The sequence below is a fragment of the Mauremys reevesii genome, linkage group 4, assembly GCF_016161935.1.
Source record: "Mauremys reevesii isolate NIE-2019 linkage group 4, ASM1616193v1, whole genome shotgun sequence".
Classification (NCBI taxonomy): domain Eukaryota; kingdom Metazoa; phylum Chordata; order Testudines; family Geoemydidae; genus Mauremys; species Mauremys reevesii.
Genome location: NC_052626.1, coordinates 144,711,744 through 144,731,516, shown reverse-complemented (window position 1 = coordinate 144,731,516; position 19,773 = coordinate 144,711,744). Strand labels below are relative to the sequence as shown.

At 60.9% G+C, this 19,773-nt stretch overlaps 2 protein-coding genes across 3 annotated transcripts; one reads left to right on the top strand and one right to left on the bottom strand.

Moving 5' to 3' along the window:
• Positions 1-3,296: 3,296 nt before the first annotated feature.
• Positions 3,297-8,430, bottom strand: LOC120403224 (carbonic anhydrase 4-like). The gene is made up of 9 exons (XM_039534083.1): positions 8,418-8,430; positions 8,023-8,124; positions 7,847-7,882; positions 7,013-7,177; positions 6,300-6,448; positions 5,588-5,677; positions 5,269-5,341; positions 4,820-4,983; positions 3,297-3,903 (listed from the first exon to the last, which is right to left on the bottom strand). The coding sequence occupies exons 2-9, from the start codon at positions 8,093-8,095 to the stop codon at positions 3,694-3,696; spliced, it is 960 nt and encodes a 319-aa protein (XP_039390017.1). The 5' UTR covers positions 8,096-8,124; positions 8,418-8,430; the 3' UTR covers positions 3,297-3,693.
• Positions 8,431-11,496: 3,066 nt separating this feature from the next.
• ARMC5 (armadillo repeat containing 5) lies at positions 11,497-18,905 on the top strand. Of its 2 annotated transcripts, XM_039533890.1 has the most exons (7): positions 11,497-11,830; positions 12,795-12,902; positions 13,375-14,212; positions 14,440-16,190; positions 17,016-17,148; positions 17,395-18,204; positions 18,244-18,905. In XM_039533890.1, the coding sequence occupies exons 1-6, from the start codon at positions 11,524-11,526 to the stop codon at positions 18,185-18,187; spliced, it is 3,930 nt and encodes a 1,309-aa protein (XP_039389824.1). In that variant the 5' UTR covers positions 11,497-11,523; the 3' UTR covers positions 18,188-18,204; positions 18,244-18,905. The 2 variants fall into 2 exon arrangements, with proteins under 2 accessions (XP_039389824.1, XP_039389823.1); XM_039533889.1 differs by having other exon boundaries at positions 17,395-18,905.
• The last annotated feature ends 868 nt before the right edge of the window (positions 18,906-19,773 follow it).

Here is a 19,773-nt window from a genome sequence, read left to right as displayed (position 1 = left end):
TCAAAAAGGAATATTAACATTTATGATAATACTTGAGTAAAATAGTGTTATTGTCTATGTGTCTCTTTGAACATTGTGGTAACCTGTATCTGAACTGTTTAATGGATAAATTACTCTGGGCTAATTGCCAGGATGTTTGGGAGAAGGAGTTAAGCCTATTGTTTTCTCAGGCCAAAAAGCTGCTGGAAATGTATAAGAAGCCTGGGAACGACCCTTCTTCATCTCAGATCTGCTTTGGGTTTCAAGAGGGGGTAACCTTAAGCCATAAGGATTGAGATCCCCAGTCAATAACTGGAGCCACCCTGAATATGGAAATTGGACTATAACCTATGGACTATTTCTAAAAGGACTTTTGGCAAGTACAAGCTCATCTCTACTGTGTATCTGAACCTCAAGAATTGAATTCAAGTCTGTCTGTAGATTAATCTTTTAACCAACACTCTCTCTCTTTTCTTTTTTAATAAATTTTAGCTTAGTTAATAAGAATTGGCTATAGCGTGTATTTTGGGTAAGATCTAATTTATAATTGGACCTGGGTATGTGGCTGATCCTTTGGGATTGGAAGAACCTTTTCTTTTATATGATGAGATCAGATTTTTAGGAATCATCATCATATCTGACAGGTGTGTCTGGATGGAGGCCTGAGGCTGGGCACTTAAAGGGAACTGCATGGTTTGGACTTCTAGTGACCGGTGAGGTACTGTAGAAGCTGTTTTGTGCTGGTTGGTAAATCTAAGTATTGGAATAACCACCAGCGTTTGGGGTTTGTCTGCCCCGTTTGGTTTGCAGTTCACCCTGATTGAGTGACCTCAGCTGGCTCCCACGGGCAGCACTGTCACACCTGTGCAAGCAGATTGCCCAGCTTCTGCACGAGACCTTTGAAGAGATCACTGAGGCCGATTACCGCGATTTGAGAGAACACATCAATGCCCTATTCCGCATCTAGGCATGCACGCAGCCCCAACCCTTCTTTCTGCAACCCTCCTCACCCCAAGAGCCTGCACCGAGCAACTACCTTCCTAAAATAAAAGCCACGTACTGGGAACCTCCTCTGCTGTTTGTTCTTCCCCAAACACTGTCCGCTGCATCTGGCTACCTTGCTCCTGGCTTGAAAACAGCTCCAGCCACAGGGTCTGGGTGCTCTACGTGCCTTGCCAGTGTGGGCACCTCAGGAGTTAGGGCGCCCGGGGCTGATTTAATGTGCTCCAACTTGCCAGTGTAGCCAAGGCCTAAGGAGCTAGTTCGCAGCTTCTAGCCGCAAGCTGCTTTAGCCAACAGACCCACGAGCGCTCGCTGGCTTTGCCCTGGGTCACACTGAGCTCACAGGGCACTGCTTGGTGGCCCATTTCAGGGCAACTGCACCTGTATTTCCCCCATATGGTCCAGCAAGGGCTCCCATTCGAGGCTCCCAGCTCCTGGATACACACCTGTGTCTTGCTTCAGCCTGGGTGTTTCCAGGCTGCACAATTACCTGCCTACACTGTGAATTCACCAGCAGGCCAGACTGCCTCTGCAGGTCTGCGTTGCCTTCCCCTCAGAGGCTATAAGCAGCGTCAGTGCCCACAGGTGAGTCACCACCCAGCAGGCACATTTATTCTTAAAGTGAAAGCGTTACAGAGAAAATATATTAAGAACAACACAGGAACCTACATGCGTGCTAATAAGCTACCCAGAGATGACCCAAACCCCAACCAGGGCTCAGGAAGGCACATCAAGGGGTTTGTCTGTGGTCACAAGTTCATAACAGCTGTTAGCTCAGAACAAGAACCCCCCAGAATCTGAGTCCCTCCTTTTATCCAGCTCAGAGCTCAGATCTTGTCCTCCTGTAGCAGAAGATCAGCCGACAATGGGTTTCTCCTCTGGAGGTGAGACGTTGCCTTTCCATCCTCTGAAGTATCTCCGAGGGATCCCACTCAACTGACAGTTCATTGTCAGTAGCTGGCCCGTTGTTCCAGAGTCTTTCAATCACTTCCCAGAATTTACCATTAGCGAGTCTCACTCTAGAACTGGTCCATGCAATCCCACAAGAATGTGGAAACATCTGCCTGTTTAATCCCATGAATTCCTATCATACTTAACCTTAATTCAGTAAGGTTTGTCCAGGGTATTGCAGTAAATTACTGTCTCAGTCACACCTGGCTTTCTTGCATTTTGCCTCCGCTTTTCTCTCTGTTCTATGTGTTTTCCTTTCACACACACACGGAGCAGGGCTCATCCCTCCAGCAGGGGGCAGTAGGAGTAACAGAGGGTCATACCGGTACACACGGAGAAGAGCTCATCCCTCCAGCAGGGGGCAGGAGGACAGACGGATGGACACACACACACTGCTCAGCAAACCCCCCTGTAACAGGTTAGGTCACAGGGATACCCTTGGGACTGTAACCTGATGTGCTGAAATTAGCTCTGAGCTCATTTTCCCTGCCAGCTTGGGACTCCAGAACCCTGCCTTGTTGAGCCAGACATACAGGCCTGCTGCAACACAGACCCAGGTCTGAACCACGTCCCCAAAGCTGCAGACTTTCACAAAAAACTGCTCAGCATGTTGCCTATCTGCAGCACCCAGACACCCAGCTCCCAATGGGATCCAACCCCCAAATAAATCCATTTTACTCTCTATAAAGCTTATACAGGGTAAACTCAGAAAATTGTTTATCCTCTATAACACTGATAGAGAGATATGCACAGCTGTCCCCTCTCCCCGCCCCGGTATTAATCACTTACTCTGGGTTCATTAATAAACAAAAGTGATTTTATTAAGTATAAAAAGTAGGATTTAAGGCATTTCAAGTAATAACAGGCAGAACAAGGTAAGTCAACACACAAAATAAAGCAAACACACGCAAATATAAGCCTAATACACTAAGAAACTGATTATAGGTAAAATCTCACCCTCAGAGATGTTCCAATAAGCTTCTTTCACAGACTAGACTCCTTCCTAGTCTGGGCCCAATCCTTTCCCCTGGTACAGTCCTTGTTAGTTCCAGGGATAACAGGAGCTTTCTCATGACTGGCAGCCCTAGGTGGGAAGCAGGAATGTTCTCATGACTGGCCTTCTTTGTCCTGTTCCACCCCCTTTTATAGCTTTGGCTCAAGGCAGGAAACTTTTGTCTCTCTGGGTCCCCACCCCTCCTTCTAAATGGAAAAGTACCAGATTTAAAATGGATTCCAGTATTATGGCCCACACTTTGCATAATTACAATAGGACCTCAGAGTTATACTTCATACAAGAATAATCCATGCATACAAATAGGAGGAATATATTCAGTAGGTTATAACCCTTGTAATGATATCTTACAAAAGACCTTGTGCATAAAGCATATTCCAGTTACACCATATTTACATTTATGAGCATTCTTTTATAAAGCATATGGAGTGCAATGTCACCCCCCCGCTGTGCCCACTCAGTCCAAACTCCTGGCAGTGGGGGGCTTGCGATCCATTCCTCCTGAGCAATATTAGCTGATGGGTACGTTCCCTCCCAGTCTCCAAGAGGACTGTGATCAATGCTGTCTCCAGGACTGTGGAGCAAAACCTATCTCTATGTTATAGATGGGGAAACTGAGGCCCAGAGCGGTGATGGCTCTTGAGGATGGTCACAAAGTCTGTGGCTGAACCAGGAATAGAACCCAGGAGACCTGTCTCCCAGCACTTCCCCTGCCTAAGTCCAGCCTCTAGGCGTCTGGCTCTGTCCCCCTATAGCTGCCAGGTGATTGCTGCGATACTGATGAGTAGAGGGATCAAGGCTGCAGGCCGTGGGGTGGAAGAGGAGCTGGGGGCGACTCGGAGGGCCACCGAGGCCTCCACTTGGCGATCCCCAAGGCTCTGCAGAGGCCGGTAGTTGTTCTGCAGCCGGGGCCCAGAATCTGAGTCTGTGGAGTTGAGGATGGAGGGGAACGCAGCCACCTGTGGGGAGGGAGTCTGATTAGTGGGGGAGGGGCAAATTGAGGGAGGAGGCAAATTTGGGGTGCTCTACTGAGTGGAGCGGAGGACACCCCATCAATGGAGAGAACTGAGAAGGTTCTGATGGGGATCACTTTGGAGCAGAGACAGGGGGTATGAACAGCAGAGGGGAGGGGAGCTGGAAAAAGGACCCAGGAGTCCTGACTCCCAGCCCCTGCTGCTCTCACCCACCAGAGCCCACTCCCCTCCCAGAGCTGGGGAGAGAACCCAGGAGTCCTGACTCCCAGCCGCTGCTGCTCTCACCCGCCAGAGCCCACTCCCCTCCCAGAGCTGGGGAGAGAACCCAGGAGTCCTGACTCCCAGCCGCTGCTGCTCTCACCTGCCAGAGCCCACTCCCCTCCCAGAGCTGGGGAGAGAACCCAGGAGTCCTGACTCCCAGCCGCTGCTGCTCTCACCTGCCAGAGCCCACTCCCCTCCCAGAGCTGGGGAGAGAACCCAGGAGTCCTGACTCCCAGCCGCTGCTGCTCTCACCAGCCAGAGCCCACTCCCCTCCCAGAGCTGGGGAGAGAACCCAGGAGTCCTGACTCCCAGCCGCTGCTGCTCTCACCTGCCAGAGCCCACTCCCCTCCCAGAGCTGGGGAGAGAACCCAGGAGTCCTGACTCCCAGCCGCTGCTGCTCTCACCTGCCAGAGCCCACTCCCCTCCCAGAGCTGGGGAGAGAACCCAGGAGTCCTGACTCCCAGCCGCTGCTGCTCTCACCCGCCAGAGCCCACTCCCCTTCCAGAGCTGGGGAGAGAACCCAGGAGTCCTGACTCCCAGCCGCTGCTGCTCTCACCCGCCAGAGCCCACTCCCCTTCCAGAGCTGGGGAGAGAACCCAGGAGTCCCTTCCCTCCACCCTACACGCACACTCGCACTCACCACGTCAGGAGGCACCAGGATGGGATCGGGGAAGACAGTCCAGACCACGACTTCATCACAGTTGGGGGTGGTGAGGGAACCCTGGTAGCGGTAATAGCGGGCTAGGTCCACCGAGCCCAGGAGCCCCGTCAGAGAGAAGGAGCCTTCCAGATCCGTATCCTCCCCTGGAGGGGCAGAGGGAGAGTGAGGGCCCAGCTCGGCCCCTCCCGGAGCTGGGGATAGAACCCAGGAGTCCTAGCTCCCAACCCCCCTGCTCTAACCCACTAGATCCCACTCTCCTGCCAGCTTAGGGACAGAACCCAGTAGTCCGGACTCCTCGCCCCCACCCGCCTCCTCGCATCCATTGTTCTCTCTCGCCCCCTGGTGGCACAGAGCTGTACTGTCCCCAGCCCCAATGCTAGGCCAGCCGTAATCCACCTCTCCCGCGCCCCAGTTCAGGGGATACTCACCCTTCAGAGCCACCTTCTTCAGGTGCTGGGTGAAGGAATCCCAGGAGGGGGAGGGGCGTGCATGGGCTGTTGCCTGAGGGACAAGATCACATGAGTACAGCAAATAGGGAAACTGAGGCATGGGGAGGACTGGGAGTCCTAGTGTGACTCAGAGTAAGACTCCAGCCCCTCCTCGAATCATTAGATACCACTTCCCACCCAGAGAACCCAGGAGTCCTGCTGCCCAGCCCCCGCTGTTCTAACTTATTAAACCCTGCTGCCTGTTCAGAGCTGGGGATAGAACCCAGGCGTCCGGGCTCATCGCCCTGCACTGCCTCACCTGGATGAAGAAGGCCAGCACAGCAATTCCCTCGGGATCCTTCAGGGCATCAGTGGTGCTCAGGTTGTTCTTGGTATGAACAATGTGGAGCTAAAGGGGGAGAGAGAGAAAAATTGGAGAGCGCCCCCTATGGAGCCCCCGGCTGCTCCCTGCAGCACAGCACCTCCTACTGATCCCCCACCCACCCCCTGCAGCACAGCACTTCCCTACCGATCCCACCCCCTGCAGCACAGCGCCTCCCTACTGATCTCCCGCCCACCCCCTGCAGCACAGTGCCCGCTGCTTAGCCCCCGGCCACCCCAGGGGCGGCTCTAGCCATTTCGCTGCCCCAAGCATGGCAGCATGCAGCGGGGGGCTGTGCTGCAGGGGGGTCCACGGGAGCCGCCTGCGGCCCTCCCGGTGACCGGCAGAGCATCCCCCGCGGCGTGCAGCCCCAAGCACGCGCTTGGCGTGCTGGGGCCTGGAGCCGCCCCTGGCCCACCCCCTGCAGCACAGTGCCCCCTGCTGAGCACCCACCCAGCCCCTGCAGCACAGCACCCCCACTAATCCCCTGCCCACTACCTCCAGCACAGCGCCCCCTGCTGAGCCCTCGCCCACCCCCTGCAGCACAGTGCCCCCTGCTAAGCCCCACCGCCCACTCCAGACCTCACAGCTCCCTCTTAGTTCTGCACTGGGGCATTGGGGCCAGCGCTGCGCCCCCTGCCTCTCTCACCTCCATGGAGAACCCTTTGTGATTGATGAAATGCTCCGAGCCAGGCCGGGCTGCCCCCTGGCCCCAGTGCAGGTGGAAGGATTTGGCTGTGTAGGTAGCTGGGAGCCCCTGGGCGCTGAGACGGAGCCCATCCGCTAAATGCACGTACACTGTGATGAGGGAGAGAGACCAACACAGGGAATGGGACCCAGGCGTCCGGAGTGACAGCTCTGAGCACTCACCCCTGGGGGAGAGACCAGGGTGGGGAATGGGACCCACCAGGGCTGTAACATGGGCGGGGTGAGCGGGGCTGCCAGCCAGGTGTGCCTCACTGTTTGAAAACTGTCGCCTCCTGCCAGGAGCTGGCGGATCAGAAGCTGGTGGGAGCCGCCTGCCCGCTTGGGCCCCTGGCTCTCGGAGCTGTGGGAGCCGGGGTGCTGGCTGGCTTCCAGGCGGCCCTCCCTGCTCTGTGCACTGAGCCAGGCCACCTCTGCACAGCCAGGTGCTCCCCAGGCAGGGCGAGGGCACAGCTCCTATCCCCTTCTGTGCTAAATGGAAGGCAAAATTGGGGGGGGGGGCACAGGACCCTGCCTGCCCCCGCCCCACGTGTCGCCTCTGGGGGCACAAATATCTTTGCTCACCACAGGTGCTAAAGTGCCTACTTCTGGCTCTAGGAACCAGGGATCCGGCACGGCAGCGCAGGGTGCTCGCTTTAGGGGTCACTCTGTACCTACCTGTCTTCCCCGTGTTTTCCATGGAGATAAGCTTCCCGGCATCCCCATAGCCAGCGAGGGACACAGCCCCCAGGTGGGGATTGTGGACAGCCGCAGGGGTGATGATGTTGATCGGGGACTGCCTGGTGCCGCTACAGTGCCCCAGAGCCGCCCATGTCTCTGGACCTGCCGAGAGGGGAGGAGCCAACAGGGAGGGGGAAGGGCCAGAGAAGGAAATGGGGGAGGAGTCAGAATGTTAATCAGCTGCTGTCACCCACCCCAGAGGTGGCTGCATGATGCAAAATTTAGTCGAGGAGGATTCCTGGGTTCTGTCCCTGATTCTGGCAGGGGAGTGGGCTCTGGTGGGATAAAGTGGGGGAACTGGGAGTCAGGACTCCTGAGTCCTTGCTGCAGCTAGGGCCAGGGAATGCTGTCTAGTGCAGGGGTCGGCAGCCTTTCAGAAGTGCTGTGCCGAGTCTTCATTTATTCACTCTGATTTAAGGTTTTGCGTGCCAGTCATACATTTTAACATTTTTAGAAGGTCTCTTTCTGTAAGTCTATAATATATAACTAAACTATTGTTGTATGTAAAGTCAGTAAGGTTTTTAAAATGTTTAAGAAGTTTCATTTAAAAATAAATTAAAATGCAGAGCCCCCCCCGGACTGGTGGCCAAGACCCAGGGCTGGGAGTGAGGATTCCTGGGTTCTATCCCTGGCTCTGGAATGCTGACCCTGCCCTTCTCTGTGCCTCAGTTTCCGACCCATCGAAATGTGGGAAAACCGTAATGAACTCCCACACTGGGTGAGGTCAGAGGGTGGATGTCTGTGTCACAGGGGATGGATGGTTTCTCTTACCGCATTTTGGGTCTTCATAGCACCAGGTATCTGCAGGAGAGAAAGAAAGGTGGGGGAGGGGGTCAGAGCCGGGAGGTAGCCAATAAATAACCACATCCTGCTGCCCCCTCCCCTGGGCTTGGCCCCTGCAGGGAGGGTCACTTTAGAGGAGGATCAGGGGGGATGGGGAGCAGCGTTATCCGTACTGGTGTTGCCGGCTCCCAGCAGCGTCCCCAGGACAATGAGGTGCTGGACCCAGGTGGGATTCATGTCTCCCGATGTCACCTGCTGAGAGCAACCTGGAGGAAGGATTGGAGAGTCTGGATTGAACTCCCCTGTTCTGAGCCAGCCAGGCCCCACTCTGGGGCCAGATCGGAGCCTGTGCCCTAGAGGGGATGAGCCCATGCCCCATTTTCCACCCCTAGGGCCAGCAGTGCCCCTGGGGGGGAACTGGCCCCCAGTGCCCTATTTTCCACCCCCAGCCAATGACGTCTCTAGAGGGGACGGGCCCATGCCCCATTTCCCACCCCTGGAGCTGGCGCCCCTAGAGGGGACAGGCCCCTAGGGATGCTCGGCAGCGAGCAGCTCTCACCTGCTCTGGTGGGGGAAGGTCACACTGCAGGGGAGAAGGGCTCCTCGCAGCTCCTTATATACACGGGGTCACACCCCAGCCCAGCCCAGCCCAGCCCAGCGCGGCCGGGGGTGGAATTACAGGGAAGGGATGAGTTACATCCACGGGGTGGGGCAGGGACAGAGGGAGGTGGGGGAGGGAGGGAGAGAGAAAACCAGGGAGCAGAAAGAGAAAGGAGGGAAGGCAAGAGGGGGACGGTGGGAAAGAGGAGAAAGGGGCACCAATCTGGACATGTCTCCCTTATGGCGGCAGCCCCCGGTGGCAGGCCCCCCCCCCCCCGGGAGGCTGTGGGCACCCCCTGTGGGGGGAATGCTGGCCCCAGATGCTCACATCAACTCTCGCTCTCCTTGGAAGGGATGTGCGGGGGAGATGGCGCAAGGAGGAAGTGACACAGAGCAGCCCAGCGTGGGGCAGAGCATGTACCCCGCTGCTGGAAGTGGGGTGAGCGGATGTCCCTGAACCACTGCCCGGTGTTGCCCACCTAGAGCTGGGGAGGGAACCCAGGAGTCCCCCCTGCTCTAACCCACTAGATCCCACTCCCCACTCAGAGCTGAGGACAGAACCCAGGTGTCCTGGAGCTCAGCCCCCATCCCTAAATTATTTGACTAGATTTTTGCCACCCTCAGTTATTGGCACTCAGAGGATAGAGAGCGCCCCCTATTGAGCCCCTCCCACCCCACTCCCTGCACCACAGCACCTCCTAGGGATGCACTGGGGCTTTGGGGTCAGACTGACGACAATGGAGGAGCGCCCTCTATTGAGCCCCTACTCTGCTGCCCGCAGCACAGTGCCCCCTAGTGCTGCTCTGGGGCATTGGGCCAGCCCCCTCTATTGAACAGCTAGGTGTGTTCATAGCCCCCGAGGAGGTTCGGCAGCTGGCATAGGAGCAAGGAGAAGATGCTGATGTCATCTCCCATGACCCCATGATACCTTGATCTGTTTCCCCATCTGCTGAAACTCAAGCTGGGCGGATGGAGCAACCATGCTTCCTGGGTTTACAGCTTCTCATTCCCAACACAACTGGCTGGGACTGACTCACAACAGTGTCAGGCTGGTGTCGTTCACACACCCTGCTTGACAGGTGGGGAATACCCACAGGTCTCCCGGAGCCAGAAGACTTCCTTGTGCCCCCCAGCTGGGGCTAGAACCCAGGAGTCCTCACTCAGAACCTCCCATCTCACCTACTAGACCCCACTCCCCTCCCAGAGCCGGGGAGATAACCAGGTGTCCTGGTCCCAGGACAGGGAGGGTGCAAGAAGGGTCAAAGTTGGTCTCTATCCTGCACCCCTGCCCCGACTGGTTCTCTAGCCTGGAGACATGTCATCGCTGGGACTCTCTGAAAACAGGGCAGGAGGATGAGGCCAGATCATTCTGGTGACACACCACGGCCCCAACCAAGGGTTTTAAATTCGCAAGGTTGGCAGCTTCCCCACCGTGACCTGCACTGACCATGACAGTCATGAATGGGGGCAGGGTCTAGTGGGTTAGTGTAGTGAGTGGGATGGGGGAGGGCTGGGAGTCAGGACTCCCGGGTTCTCCTCAGAGCTCTGAGAGGGGATGGGGGGTCCAATGAGTTAAACCAGGGGAGTCTGGACTCAGGGCCAGTTTTTTTGGGGGGGGCTCAGGTCTCAAAGGCATGTGGGGACAGGGGACTCTCTCTCTTTGTCCACAAATCTGACTGGGAACCAGTTTGGATAACTGGGCCAGCTTGTGGGAACTGGTCTGTGCTGTACCCAGAGGGAAGTATCTTCCTCTCCTAGCTGGGAGCCTATAAACAGGCAGCTGCTGACAGTGTAAACTTTGCTGCGCTTCACCCCAACAGCTGATCTCCCCACAGGCCTGGGGGTGGTGCAGAGAGAGGTCATGTTGTCCTTGCTTATAACCTCCGTCTCTCTCCAGGGGCCCAGCGCCCCTGAGGGGTTAGCGCCCTGCACAGCTATGTCGGGGAGAAGAGATAATAGGGATGGGGTCTAGCGGTTAGGAGGGGGCACGGGAGCCAGGACTCCTGGGTTCTATCCTCGGTTCTGGCAGGGGAGAGGGGTCTATTGGGCACCTGCAGGGGGTTAGGCAGATGACACTTGCAGTCCCTTCTAACCCTATGAGTCTATGATCATATCCTGGGGCAGTGGGTTCACGTCTTCTCTGTGGTTCCTCCCAACTCCCTGATGCAATGCTAGGTGAACTGGTGCCAAACAGGAACCTAGGGTGCAGCTGCCCCCACCAACCTGTAGGCCCCACATCCAGTGTGTGTGGTGCTGATGCCTAGGTGGGCTTTCAGCCCTGCCTAAGGTAAGTTTGCTCCCCACTGCAGTCGGGCATCTTCTCCTGGTGTTGCATGTGGGGAAGTGAGGCACCAACAGGGGAAGTGAGTCAGCCAATGACAGAACCCAAGAGTCCTGGCTCCCATGACCCCTCGAACCCACTGCCCTGCCCGTAGGGTGACCAGACAGCAAATGTGAAAAATCAGGACAGGGGGTGGGGGGTAATAGGAGCCTATATAAGAAAAAGACCCCAAAATCAGGACTGTCCCTATAAAATTAGGACATCTGGTCACCCTACCTGCCAGAGCCGGGGACAGGACCCAGGAGTGCTGGCTCCTGGATTAAAGTTAGCATCATGCAGCCAGCTCTGGGGTGGGAGGCAGCAGCTGTTTAACATTCTGAACCCGCCCACCGGTTCTCGGTGGCTCCTCCCCCTCTCTATTGACTCCTCCCCACTCGCCAGCGCCAGGCAGATGGCAGACCCCAGGGCAGTGTGACAGCCCCCGCACCCACTCCCCCAGCTGAGGTGAGAATTGCTCCCTGCCCCCCCACCTCAACTACGCTATGCCTTCTGGGAGCTGTAGTCCTTCCCTTTGGCTCCACTGGGCAGCAGAACTACAGCCCCCACAATGCATCGCGCTCGCCCCGCGCCGGCGCCGCACCTCATGGGAATTGTAGTTCCTCTGGCCTCCTTTAGCCGGGTCCCTGGGGGGCCCGAACTACAACTCCCACAATGCCCCCGGGCCGGACCCTGTTCAAGGGCGGGGGCCTTCCCCCGTTGCTCTTGGCCTTGGGCCTCTCCCGCGATGGCCGCCGCAGCCGGGGGGAGTTGCCCCGCCGAGTCGCTGGGCTACTGCCTGGCCCAGCTGCGGGGCGGGGCCGAGCCCGGGCTGGGCCGGGCCCTGCTGGCCCTGCGGACCCGGCACATCAAGCAGCCCGGCGGGATCGAGCGGTTCCGGGCCCGCGGGGGGCTGGGGCCCCTGCTGGGGCTCCTGGCTGGGGCCCTCCGGCCCCGCCGCACCCTCGACCTGGCCCTCAGCATCCTGGGCAACTGCTGCACCGAGGGCGGGAGCCGGGCCCAGGTGCGGGAGCTGGGGGGGATCCCCTCGCTGGGTGAGTGACGCGGCGGGGATTCCCCGACGCGAAATGGTACGGTCCGGGCCCCCTGCCAGGCCTGGGGGTACAGCCTGGGTGTCCGCCCCCCCCCCGAGCCAGAGTGGTACAGTCCAGGGTTACCCTGCTCTTGCCAGGCCTGGGGGTACAGCCTGGGTGTCCGTCCCCCCCCCGGGAGCCAGAGTGGTACAGTCTGGGGTTACACTGCTTCTGCCAGGCCTGGGGGTGCAGCCTGGGTCCCCCCCCCGAGTCAAAATGGTACTGTCTGTGGTCCCCTTGAGATGTAGTGGTATGGTCTGGGGTTACCCTGCAATGCCCAGGCCTCTGGAGCCGGGCCAAAGTGGCCCAGTCTGTGTTCTCCTTGCACCTGTTAGCCTGGAGGTGCAGCTTAAATCCCACCGAGCTGAAATGGTCCTGTCCAGGGTGCCCCCCCTCCACCAAAGTGGCATGTTTCAGGATTCCTGCCAGGCTGGAGTTGAGTGTGGTGTTCCCTGCCGAGCCCCCATGGCACAGTCCAGGGTTACCTGGCACCTGCCTGCCCTGGGAGGTAGCATCTGGGGCCCCTGTACTCCCCCATTGTGGAATTTGGGCTCCCCCATTCGTGCCGCAATAGTGCTGTGCTTTGATTTCTCCCTTCCCTGGGTATGGTGTGGCTCGGTGTTCCCCCTATGCATGCATGGGTCCCCATTGGTGGTACGGTCCTGTGCCCCCTCCACCTCTCCTTGGGGTGTCTCATGTCTGCCTACTCCTCCCCAGAAGCGGCTACATCTCAGCACTGGATGAGAGATCCCTGGATAACCAGCCCCTGTGTTCCACCCCAGAGGTGGCTGCATCTCAGCACTGGATGAGAGATCCCTGGATAACCAGCCCCTGTGACCCACCCCAGAGGTGGCTGCATCTCAGTTCTGTGCGAGGGATAATGCACTCACCATGGTTCACAGATGCTTTCTCTCTCTCTCCCCAGTGAAGATCTTGAAATCCCTTGGAGTCGAAAGTATCCACAACCGGACAGCACGGGCCCTGGGCAACCTGGCCATTGATGTAGAGAACCTGCAGGCTATCCATGATGCCGGTGAGTAGGGTCATGCCCCCCCTGCTAGCCTGCGAAAGGAGGAGGGGGGAAGACTAGGAATTGGGATTCTTGCCCCATAGTGGGGAGCCCCTCTGATCCTGCTAGCTGAAGGGTAGTACTGAGGCTCACCCCATACTGGGCATCCCCTGCTGCCCTGGGCTGGGGTAATGGGAATAATTCAATACAGGGAGCTCCCCTCTGCTTGCTTGCATGGGGGTAATATTGGGGCTCATCCCCATACCAGGGAGTGCCCTGCTGACCTGGGGGATAATGGGGTTCACTCCTGTATTGGGGAGCCCAATCTCTGATCCCTTATGAGGTTAATACTGGGGTTCACCCCATACTGGAAAGGAGCCATGTGGGGTTCACCTCCATACTGGGGAGTCCCCTGCTGACCTGGGAGGGGGTGATTGGGGTTCATGCTCTGGATTTGGGGCTCACTAACCCCCTTTCTCCCTCTGACCCCTCCCAGGCGCGGTGCCACCCCTGGTGCAAGTCCTTGCCAGCTCCCAGGACAGCGAGTGCCTACAGAGCATCATTCGGGCCCTGCGCAACCTGGGCGCCACCCCAGCGCACCGCCTGGCGCTGGCCCAGCAGGGTGCAGTGCGGGTCATCTCCGAGCGCCTGGCTGCCAGCCCCGACGACCCCGCCCTGGCTGCTGCGGCCGCCCGGGCCCTGCTAGAGCTCACCAAGGGCTGCAGCCGGGACTGCGCCGAGCAGCTGAGCCTGGGGGGCGGGGTGGCGCCCCTGGTGGCGTTAGCCGGGCACAGCAAGCGGGCGGTGCGGGAGGCGGCCATCTCGGCGCTGTCCAATCTCTGCCTGCAGGGCATGCTGCGGCCGGCGGTGGGCAACGCCGGGGGCGTGGCAGTGCTGGTGGGGGAGATCCAGCGCCGGCGCGGAGCGGGAGCCACCGGCGCCATCCTGCAGCCCCTGGTCAGGGCACTCTGCCTGCTTTGCCGGGAGGCGATGAACCGCAGCCGGGTGCGGGAGGCCGGTGGGCTGGAGCTGCTGCTGGCGCTGCTGCAGGATGGGCGCCAGCGAGGCTGCCACGCCCGCGTAGTCATGGCCTTCGTGGCCTTCTTCTACGACCAGGAGGCGCTGGAGGTTCTGCAGGCCGGCGGGCTGGTGGCCCTGCTGGTGGAGCGGCTGGTGGCCCAGGGCCAGTGGGCTGCGCGCTGCGAGGAGGCGGCCAAGGAAGAGGAGGGAGAAAGCGAGGACGAGCGGGATGCTGCCTCCTTTGACTTCCCCGCCGAGGGGCGACGGGAAAGCGGGGCACCAGAAGGGGAGTCACCCAGTTTCCAGAGACTCAGGTGAGCATCTCTCCCGGTGCGCTTGGGGCTCGCTTGAGGGGTTTTCCCCACTCCCTAGTGCTCCCTGTCGGCCCCAGGGCTCCCCTGCTTTCCCCGCCCCCTGCTTCCTCCAGTGCTCCTGGCTCACTAGCTCGTCTCCTTTCCCTGTTCCCGCTTGCTTGCTGTAGGCTTCCTTGGTTCCCCTTTCCTCCCTGCACCCGGCTCTCACTCCTTCCCTCTTGCCGCAGGTCCTGGCTGCTCTCCGAGGGTTACATTGCCAGTCCCGGCGACCTCTCCCCGCAGTGGTCCCCCGACGGCTCCCTCAGCCCCACCCTCGAGCTGCAGGACGACACGCCGGGACCTGGCCGGCTGCCTGCAGGGCTCAGCTCGCCCACCCCCTTAGCTCCTCCGTCGTTGGATCCGGCTGCCAGGGTGCAGTGCTTGGCACCCGTGGCAGAGCCGGACTCAACCGGGGCTGATGGGAGCCATGTGGCAGAGACGCCAGGTGCTGAGGCACCAGCCTTGGCACGTTTGGCTACAGCCAGAGCTGACAGGCACCATCCAGCAGCGTTACTGCCAGGCGGGGCACCGCGTTTAGCTGCCAGGCCACGTATGGCATTGCCAAATCCAGTCAGGACGGGCGAGCACAGCGCAGCCCCCGTGGTGCTGCTGGCTACACCAAAGTCCACTGGGACCAAGAAAGATCATCTGGCACAGATTGCACCGGATGCTGCCGGCAGCGCCCAGGACCTGCAGGTTCAGTTGCCGCTATCGGCGACCCCGAATGAGGAGCTCTCGCCAAACTTCGCTCTGACTGACCTGCAAAATCCAGCACGGTTCCCGGCTGCAGCAGCCACCGAAGAGTTGTGTCCAGGCATGCTGGTTCCAGCTGGGCCTGGCTGGCACGTCACGGCACCATCAGACAAGCCAGGCCCAGCACTGGCACCACCAATTCCCACCGGGACCAGCCAGTCCGATCCGGCACCGAGCCCCGTTCCTGAGCATCCAATGTCACCAATTCCCACCAGGGCCAGCCCGTCTGATCCGGCACCGAGCCCCGTTCCTGAGCATCCAATGTCACCAATTCCCACTGGGGCCAGCCAGTCCGATCCAGCACCGAGCCCCGTTCCCGAGCATCCAATGTCACCAATTCCCATGGGGACCAGCCGGTCCGATCCGGCACCGAGCCCCGTTCCTGAGCATCCAATGTCACCAATTCCCATGGGGACCAGCCAGTCTGATCCGGCACCGAGCCCCGTTCCTGAGCATCCAGTGTCACCAATTCCCACCGGGGCCAGCCAGTCTGATCCGGCACCGAGCCCCGTTCCCGAGCATCCAATGTCACCAATTCCCACTGGGGCCAGCCAGTCCGATCCGGCACCGAGCCCCGTTCCCGAGCATCCAATGTCACCAATTCCCATGGGGACCAGCTGGTCCAATCCGGCACCAAGCCCAATTCCCAAGGATCTGCGTCTGGTTTCTCCGATTCCTGCCGGGACTGAGCAGCGCCTCCTTGCCAATGACTTCCTGGAGCCCCAGCCCGCTGCTTTCTCCTCGCGACGCCGCAGCAAATCACGTCCCCATCCGGACGCGGCCCCCTGCACGCCGGCTCCGTTCCATCCCCTGGGCGAGATCCTGGCCCCGCAGTTCTTGCTGTGGGGTGGGGAGGAGGAGCTGTCGGCCCCCGAGGCACCGGCCCTGCTACTGCTCTCCCGGTTCTCCCAGGCCGAAGACCCCAGCCGCAGCCTGGTGACTGGCCCAGTGCTGCAGGGGCTGCTGGCCTATGTCACCGGAGCCCCAGCCCCGCTACCCCGCTGCCTGCGGCTGCTGCACCGGCTCACGTGCAACCCCATCTGCCTGGAGGCGTTCGTGCGCTGCCACGCCCCCTCCCTGCTGCGGGCCTGGCTGGTGCTGGGCGTGCCCCCAGAGGAGGCTGCCGCCGTGGGACATGAGACCCCCAGAAGTCCAGGCAGCGGGTACCGGCGGTTCAAGGAGTTGGGTGAGTCCCAGGGCATGGGGATCCCCCTGCTACGCCCCAGGGGTAGGTGAGCGCCCCAGTCTCGGGCTGTGGGGGTCACCCTGCTGCATTACGGGGCTCCCAGCATCCCAGTGTGAGAGCACTTTGTCCCCAGAGTACTGGGGTCCTCTCTCTGGTGGCCCTAACCCGGTGACACCACACACTCTCTCTCTCTGAGGGAATTGGGGTTTGCCGTAGGTCAGGGATTGGCAACCTTTGGCACGCGGCCCGTCAGGGAAAGCCGCTGGCGGGCCGGGTCAGTTTGTTTACTTGCAGCGTCCGCAGGTGCAGCCGATCGCGGCTCCCACTGGCCGCGGTTCGCTGTGCCAGGCCGATGGGGGTGACGGGAAGCCGCGGGCAGCACGTCCATCGGCCTGCGCTGCTTCCCGCCGCCTCCATTGGCCTGGCACGGTGAACTGCAGCCAGTGGAAGCCGGCCCACCCTGCCAGCGGCTTTCCCTGACAGGCCACGTGCTGAAGGTTGCCAATCCCTGCTCTAAGTTAATGGGGTCTCCTGCTCCCCAACTCGGGGTGAGCCTTGTCCTTCCACTGTCGGGTTTACAGTGCCCCAGCGTGGCACTAGGGGGAACTGTGTGGCAGGGCGTGGGGCTCGGCAGGGAATGCTGTGCTGGGGGGGGCTGGGCACCATCGGGGGGCGGGGGGCAGGATATGGAGGGATGCTGTGCCACAGGAGCTGTGTCATGCCCCGGGGCGATGGGGTGTGGGGGGGCTCATGCTGCAGAGGCAGGGGGATGGGGGCTCTGTGGTGGGGGAGGGGCCAGGCTCTGACATGCTGCCCCCTCCCCAGGCGAGACCCTGCTGTGCAATCTGTGCGTCCAGGCTGAGTCGGCCTTCGGGGCGGGCGTCCTCACTCACATGCTGCTTTCGGGCGCGGAGGCCGACCAAGTGGCCTGTGCCATGGCCCTGCCCCTCATCTGCAGGTGGGTGGTGCTGGGGGGGGAGGGGGAGTGGTGGGTGGGCACTGGTGTGTCTGGATGTGGTGGGGGGGGGGGGGGGCTGGTTGGGGATGGGGCTGGGCCCAGCTGTTGGAAGGAGGTGGTGGGAATGGAGGTTGTGGGGCTGATTCAGGGAGGTCCTGGGCCCATCTGGTGAGGGGGAGGGAAGGAGGAGGCTGGGGGCCGATCTGGGGACTGATCCATTTCTCCCCCTCTCACCCCCTCCCCCAGGAAGAAGTCCCTCTGCCGGAGGCTGCTCCTGGAGCACTCTGGCCTGCGCCTCCTGCTGGCTGCCTTGACACGTGGCGCCGACCCGCCCTTCACCTTCTACGCCGTGGACTCGCTCTCCCTGCTGCTGGGTGCTGCCGCCCCCCTCCCTGCCCCGCCCGCCCCCAAGCGCTCCCGGCTGGCAGCCTCCCCGCCGTGCCCCTACGAGCGGCTGGTGAAGGCGAGCGGGGCGGACCTGCAGTTCCGGTTGGACTCGGGCACCCCGGTGCCGGCCTCGCGCCAGGCTGCGTGCGCCGGCTCTGACGTCCTGCGGGCCATGCTGGCGGGCGGGTTTGCTGAGGCACGCCAGGCCCTGGTGCCCATCCGTGGGGTGGCACCTGCCCCCTTCCTGGTGCTGACCCACTTCCTGCATGGCTGCCGGGGCGAGCCGTGCCAGGCCCTGGGGGGCCCGTTCCCACCCGGCGAGGGGGAGCTGGCGGAGCAGACGCTGGCGGTGGCCGAGCAGTTCCTGCTGCCCGAGCTGCAGGAGCTGGTGGAGGAGGCGTTGTGCCGGCAGTACCTGTGCCCGGGCGCCAGCCTGGACCAGCTGTACCGGCTTGGGGAGCGGCTGGGCCGGGGGCAGCTGCTGCGGCGCTGTGCCCGCTACATCCTGCTGGGGGCGTCGGAGGAGCCCACCAGCCGAGCGGCCGCGCTGGCGCGGATCCTCCGAGTCACCGGAGACCCCAAGGGACTGGCCCAGGAGCTGCTGGAGGTTGCCATGGAGACGCCATGGGGAGTGGGCACTGATGGGACCTAGGCTGGGGGCTGGCTGAGGGCACTACCCATGCCCCTCTGGGTGGGGGGCTGGCTGAGGGCACACTCTGTACCCCTCTCGGGGTGGGGCGGGTGTTGGGAATAGAGGAGTTTGGAGGTCAGAGAGCTGTGGGGAGGTTGATGCTTAGGATAGTGGCGGGGACTGAGTGGGAGAAATGGGGTAATGGCAAGGTAAGGAATGGGGATATGGGACCCCAGCGATGAGAGGAATCAGGGCAATGGGGACGAGCCACTGACCCCCAGGAAAGTTTGAAATCCCTTCTCTGTTGGGTGAGTCATTCCCCCCCGGCCATGGCACAGGGTGGGATCCTGCCTGCAACCTCCCCTGAGGAAGGGATTGTGGCGTATTGGGGGGGTGCCCCTACTTTTGTGGCACAGGGCACCCCAATTCCCCACCTGAGGCCACGGAGAGCAGTTGGGGGCGGGGCTTGACTGGACGGGGCTCAGTCCCTGATCTGCAGGGTACCCCTCGGTCACTGGGGCAGGGCAGTGTGTGCTTTGTCTGCACAGGGAGATGCCCCCGCCTTGTTTCCTAGGTCCCAGGTAGGGCAGCTGCGGGGGGTGCTTAGCAGTACCCCCCATGCTGTGGGGAGCAGCGGCCGGGACGCTGCTTTCTGCTGGCAAGGGGCTGGGTGTGTACCACTGGAATGTATTGAATAAGCTCCTGTACGTGGAGAAATACAGGCTGGGCTTCACCACGCGCATGTGTCTGTGTCTTCATTCTGCTGGAGAACCCAGGAGTCCTGGCTCCTAGCCCCCCTACTGTCTGTCCCCCCCAGGTGGGGCTCGTCTCCCATCTTGGCTCCTGGCTGGGTTGTGGTGGGGGCAGCAGCAGCATGTGATCTGCCCCCCGGGGGGGGGGGGTGGCTGTCAGAGCTGGCTGGGGTGGGAGGAGGTGGTGGGTTGGGAGCCCACAGCCTGGCTCCCCACTTGGCGCTGGCTGCCCTTCCCGCTGGGCCCCCCTCCCTTCTCCCCTCCACAGGAAACGGCTGCTGCTCAACTGCTTCCAGATGGGCTGGCGGGGGGAGGGAGGGCTGCTTCCTGAGTGCGGGGGCCTGGGATGTGTCATCCTCTCCTCCTCCCCACCCCACCCCCAGCCTCTCCCCTGCCCCTGGGAGCCCCCCCAGCCTCTCCTCCGTCCCCTGCCCCTGGGAGCCCCGCCCCAGCCTCTCCTCGGGCCCCTGCCCCTGGGAGCTCTTCCAGCCTCTTGCCCCCCCCCCCAGCCTGTCCTCCGTCCCCTGCCCTGGGAGCCCCCAGCCTCTCCTCTGTCCCCTGCCACTGGGAGCTCTTCCAGCCTCTCCTCCGTCCCCCGCCTCTCCTCTGTCCCCTGCCACTGGGAGCCCCCAGCCTCTTGCCCCCAGCCTGTCCTCCGTCCCCTGTCCTGGGAGCCCTCCCAGCCTCTTTCCTCCCACGACTCTCCTCCATCCCCTGCCCCTTGGAGCCCTCCCAGCCTCTTTCTTCCCTCACCCAGCCTCTCCTCCCCTCCACCTCTCCTCTGTCCCCTGCCCCTGGGAGCCCCCAGCCTCTCCTCCCTCCAACCTCTCCTCTGTCCCCTACCCCTGGGAGCCC

Coding starts and splice junctions, on each gene's coding strand:
- ARMC5 (XM_039533890.1), top strand. CDS start 11,524: ATGGCCGCCGCAGCCGGGGGGAGTTGCCCCGCCGAGTCGCTGGGCTAC. Junction 14,213..14,439: donor CCCAGTTTCCAGAGACTCAG/GTGAGCATCTCT, acceptor CTCTTGCCGCAG/GTCCTGGCTGCTCTCCGAGG. Junction 16,191..17,015: donor CCGGCGGTTCAAGGAGTTGG/GTGAGTCCCAGG, acceptor CCCCCTCCCCAG/GCGAGACCCTGCTGTGCAAT.
- LOC120403224 (XM_039534083.1), bottom strand. CDS start 8,095: ATGAATCCCACCTGGGTCCAGCACCTCATTGTCCTGGGGACGCTGCTG. Junction 7,883..8,022: donor CGGCAACACCAGTACGGATA/ACGCTGCTCCCC, acceptor TTTCTTTCTCTC/CTGCAGATACCTGGTGCTAT. Junction 5,678..6,299: donor ACAAAGGGTTCTCCATGGAG/GTGAGAGAGGCA, acceptor CTCCCCCTTTAG/CTCCACATTGTTCATACCAA.